The 5,148-nt window shown below is 49.5% G+C and overlaps 1 protein-coding gene across 1 annotated transcript in view; it reads left to right on the forward strand.

Annotated features, from left to right (window-relative positions):
* Positions 1-642: 642 nt before the first annotated feature.
* CELSR1 (cadherin EGF LAG seven-pass G-type receptor 1) overlaps positions 643-5,148 on the forward strand; it is a 146,362-nt gene continuing 141,856 nt past the window's right edge. The window contains exon 1 of the mRNA XM_018552503.1: positions 643-4,024. Coding sequence (XP_018408005.1) covers positions 643-4,024 — 3,382 coding nt within the window. The remainder of the gene's footprint in view (positions 4,025-5,148) is intronic.

Consider the following 5,148-nt stretch of genomic DNA (forward strand, 5'->3'; position numbering starts at 1 on the left):
GATTGTCCCCGGATTGGAGGGCAGGGTCCATGGATTGGAGTCCAATGGCCAGAGCTCGGAGTGCAGTGTCCCTAGATTGGAGTACAGACCGCAGAGTGTGATTGTCCCCGGATTGGAGGGCAGGGTCCATGGATTGGAGTCCAATGGCCAGAGCTCGGAGTGCAGTGTCCCTAGATTGGAGTACAGACCGCAGAGTGTGATTGTCCCCGGATTGGAGGGCAGGGTCCATGGATTGGAGTCCAATGGCCAGAGCTCGGAGTGCAGTGTCCCTGGATTGGAGTCCAGACCGCAGAGTGTGATTGTCCCCGGATTGGAGGGCATTGTGCAGAGTTTGATAGTCCCTGGACTGGAGTGCAGTGCCCAGAGCTCAGCTTTAGCGTCCCTGGGACATGTGGTCCCTCCCCGATGGAGGTGAATGGGACCGATGCGGGAAGCTCCCAGTAGGGTGGCTGTAGCAGGTTTATGTTAATTAAGTGTGAGGGGGAGGGGGCGGAGAGCAGAGGAGCGGCACAGGGTGAGGGGGTTGGAGCCATTTTGAAATCACTTTTAGAAAGTTAACGTGGATAGAAGAAGTTGCGGTGTGTGGCCGGCATGCCGCCCCCCAGCCCGCGGTGACGATTGATGAAAGCTGCTGAGCAGGAGATGTGGGCGCTGTGCTTGTGGCTGAGTATTGTGGGGGTGCTGCAGCCGGTCGGGGGGCTCCGTCTTCATCCCGGGTCCCTAGGAGCGGAGTGGACGTACGGTTGGAGGGGTCCTCCTCCGATGAAGGGGGATGTAGAGCTGAGTGAGGACGGACAGCTCAGGCTGCAGACTAGGACACCGTGTGAGAGGTTGTCTTCTCTATCCGATCCCTTGTTCCTCCAGCTGAGATCTCGGACATTGGGGGTCTCCTTATCTATCAGGACGGAGGTGTATGGACATGGACAAGACTGCTACTTCAAGTACCGGAGGAAGAGTCCCTGTCCGGTGGACTTGGTGTACAGCGATCATCCCGGGGTGTCCCGGTGTCTCCCGGCAATCTATAACCGCACTCGGGAGCTCTTAGGATCTGTACTTGGAGTGTCGGGATGCCAGGTGCAGCGATCTTCAATGGTCAGCTGCATTGTCCCTGGCACCCCGATGCATCTGCTGTGCCCGGCTAATGCTGGATCACCTAGGAGCTTCCTAGTGCGGGTCAAGATAGAGCCTAAGGGACAGCAGGGCTGGAGGGGGCCCAGGGGCCACAGGAGGCTTAGGAGGAGCATCAACAACAGCCCCCAGTTCCAGCTCCATAACTATCAGGCTTCTGTGCCCGAGAACGAGCCGGCAGGGACAAGGGTGACCTCTCTGCGAGCCACCGATCAGGACCAAGGAGATGCGGGACGGGTGGAGTATTTCTTGGAGGCTTTGCTTGACAGCAGGTCCTTCGACTACTTTGAGATCGATCCCGAGACTGGCACAGTCACCACCACCCAGGCACTGGACAGGGAGACAAAGGACACCCATGTTTTTAAGGTGACGGCCACAGACTTTGGTTCCCCTAGAAGATCGGCCTTTACCTTCCTGACGGTGACAGTAAGTGACACCAATGACCACATCCCGGTGTTTGAACAATCGGAGTATAGAGAGAACATCAGGGAGAACCTAGAAATAGGCTACGAGGTGATGACAGTCAGAGCTACAGATGGAGATGCCCCCTCTAATGCCAACTTGCTGTACAGGCTGGTCATTGCTGATGGAGTGAACTCAATCTTTGAAATAGACCCCAGGTCTGGGGTGGTGAGGACCAAGGGGCAGGTGGACAGGGAGACAGTTACCGACTACCAGCTTATAATAGAGGCCAACGACCAGGGCAAGGACCCAGGACCTAAAAGTGCCACAGCCACTGTGTACATCTTTGTAGAAGATGAAAATGATAACTACCCCCAATTTACAGAAAAACGTTATGTAGTGCAGGTGCCTGAAAATGTCAACCCCAACACCAAGATCCTGCAAGTCCAGGCCACAGACAAGGACAAGGGGAACAATGCCATTGTCCACTACAGCATTGTGAGTGGGAACATCAAAGGGCAGTTTTATATCCATTCATTTACTGGGGACATTGATGTAATTTACCCCCTGGACTATGAGGCAGTGAGGGAATACTCCCTGAGGATCAAAGCCCAAGATGGTGGACGCCCTCCACTCATTAACACCACTGGCATGGTCTCTGTGCAAGTTGTAGATGTCAATGACAACGCTCCCATCTTTGTCAGCACCCCATTCCAGGCCACTGTCCTAGAGAACGTTCCAATAGGATATTCTGTAGCCCACATCCAAGCCAATGATGCAGACTCTGGTGACAATGCCCGCATACAGTACAGCCTAACTGACGTTCCTCCAAATTTTCCCTTTGTCATCAACAATAACACTGGTTGGATCACTGTGTCTTCAGAACTGGACAGGGAAATGGTGGAGTTTTATAGCTTTGGGGTTGAGGCCAGAGATAATGGCAATCCAGTGATGACTTCCTCAGCCAGTGTGACTATAACCTTGCTGGATGTAAATGACAACAACCCCACCTTCACAGAGAAAGTCTACCAGCTGAGGCTCAATGAGGATGCTGCTGTAGGGAGCAGTGTCCTTACAATGACAGCTGTGGACAGGGATGTGAACAGTGTGGTGACATACCAGATCACCAGTGGGAACACCAGAAACCGATTTTCAATCACCAGTCAGAGTGGGGGTGGACTGATCACTCTGGCTCTTCCTCTGGATTACAAGCAAGAGAAGCAGTATGTCCTCACTGTCACAGCCTCTGATGGCACACGTTCTGACACTGTCCTGGTCTTCATCAATGTCACTGATGCCAATACCCACAGACCAGTGTTTCAGAGCTCCCATTACACAGTGAGTGTGAGTGAAGACAAGCCCATAGGCACCTCTATAGTTTCCATAAGTGCTACTGATGAAGACACTGGAGAAAATGCTAGAATAACCTATATCATGGAAGATAACATCCCTCAGTTCAGGATAGATCCTGACACAGGGACTATTACCTCATTGGTAGAGTTGGACTATGAGGACCAGGCAGCCTACACCTTGGCTATCACTGCTAAGGACAATGGGATTCCACAGAAGTCTGACACCACCTATGTTGAGATACTGATTTTGGATGCCAATGACAATACTCCTCAGTTCCAGAGGGACAGGTATCAAGGAGTTGTCTTTGAGGATGTACCAGTGTCCACCAGTGTCCTTCAAATATCTGCTACAGACAGGGACTCTGGCATGAATGGCAGGGTCACCTATACATTCCAGGGAGGGGATGATGGAGATGGAGACTTCTACATTGAACCTACCTCTGGTATAATCAGGACCAACCGACGACTGGACAGAGAAAATGTACCTGTGTACAACCTCAAAGCCTATGCTGTGGACAGGGGGAACCCACCATTGAAAGCTCCTGTGGACGTCCAGGTGACTGTCCTGGACATCAATGACAACCCCCCAGTGTTTGAAAAAGACGAGCTGGATATTTTCGTGGAGGAAAATAGCCCTGTAGGGAAATCTGTAGCCAAGATAACAGCAACTGATCCAGATGAAGGAACCAATGCCCGAATAATGTACCAAATTGTGGAAGGGAACAACCCTGAGGTTTTCCACCTGGACCTCTTCACAGGAGACCTAACTGCCTTAATCGATTTAGATTATGAAGTGAAGACAGAATATGTCATCGTGGTCCAGGCCACCTCAGCCCCCTTGGTCAGCAGGGCCACAATCCATGTGAAACTGTTGGACAAGAACGACAATGACCCAGTCCTGCAGGATTTTGAAATCATTTTTAACAACTATGTGACCAACAAGTCCAACAGTTTTCCATCAGGGGTGATTGGGAAAATCCCTGCCTATGACCCCGATGTCTCTGATACATTACACTACAGCTTTGAACAGGGGAATGAGCTGAATCTTCTCGTACTCAATCCTTCTACTGGAGAACTCAAGTTAAGTCGGGACTTGGACAACAATCGACCACTAGAAGCTCTCATGAGAGTCTCTGTTTCAGGTAAGTTCTTCTTTTTATTTTTAGTACTTTATAGCTGAACACATAAATATTGAGTAAGAGGAGCACGATTAGTATAAACACAAGGTAACAATATAATTACAATGTTTCTGAAGGTTTAGCTTTGATTACAGTGTAGCAGATAAAGAAGGTGTGCCTACAACTGAGCTTAGCCTGAAGAGCTTCTCTGGACAGTTACTGAAAGCTTGGACTTTACCAGTGACACAGTGCAGTCTACCAATGCTCCAAGCTTTTCTAAAGCTCTGATCTTATCTCTGTAGTTGTCTCCAGTATGTCTTGTCTGTGATCAGAAAGCATGCTATGCATCTGCCTAATGCTTCTTTAAAATAGCTAAACAAAGTGTTTGAAATATGTTTTGCTGTTAACTGTATACATTTGCTGCATACCAAAGGTCTCATCTGCTCCTGTTCCCTTGGTTTTATGGATGAGCAAATATTGTCACTTTTCTTGGTGCTATCAGGGTTTTTTGGAGGTTTAGCTAATTCTGTTTGATTGCAAATCCTTTAATCCTTTTAAAACAACCAGTAAAACTGTGTATATGTCTGTAATCTGTAATACTCTTATAATGACTATTTATCTGACCCTATGCTAACCATGCAAGCGTAAATATAAAGTTGCTGTATGTGAAACATTCCATTTTTACTAGTAATATTTGTGGAGTTTAGGGCTGCAGCTAACCATTGTTTTCATAATCGATTAGGTGCCCAATTTTATTGTTTTTATTATTCTCTCTTCCCCCCCCCCTCTCTTCCCCCTTCTCTCTCTCTCCCCCTCTTCTCTCTCTCTCCCCCTCTTCTCTCTCTCTCCCCCTCTTCTCTCTCTCTCCCCCTCTTCTCTCTCTCTCCCCCTCTTCTCTCTCTCTCCCCCTCTTCTCTCTCTCTCCCCCTCTTCTCTCTCTCTCCCCCCCTCCTCTCTCTCTCCCTCCTTCTCTCTCTTTCCCTTCTCCTCTCTCTCTTCCCCTTCTCTGTCTCTCTCTTGCCCTTCTCTCTCTCTCCCCATCCCCTTCTCTCTCACTCTCTCCCTCCCTTTCTCTCGCTCTCTCTATCCCCTTCTCTCTCACTCACTCTCTCTCTCTCTCTCTCTCTCTCTCTCTCTCTCTCTCTCTC

This window comes from Nanorana parkeri, unplaced genomic scaffold (genome assembly GCF_000935625.1).
Source record: "Nanorana parkeri isolate BGI_ZX_2015 unplaced genomic scaffold, ASM93562v1 scaffold90, whole genome shotgun sequence".
Taxonomy (NCBI): Eukaryota; Metazoa; Chordata; class Amphibia; order Anura; family Dicroglossidae; genus Nanorana; species Nanorana parkeri.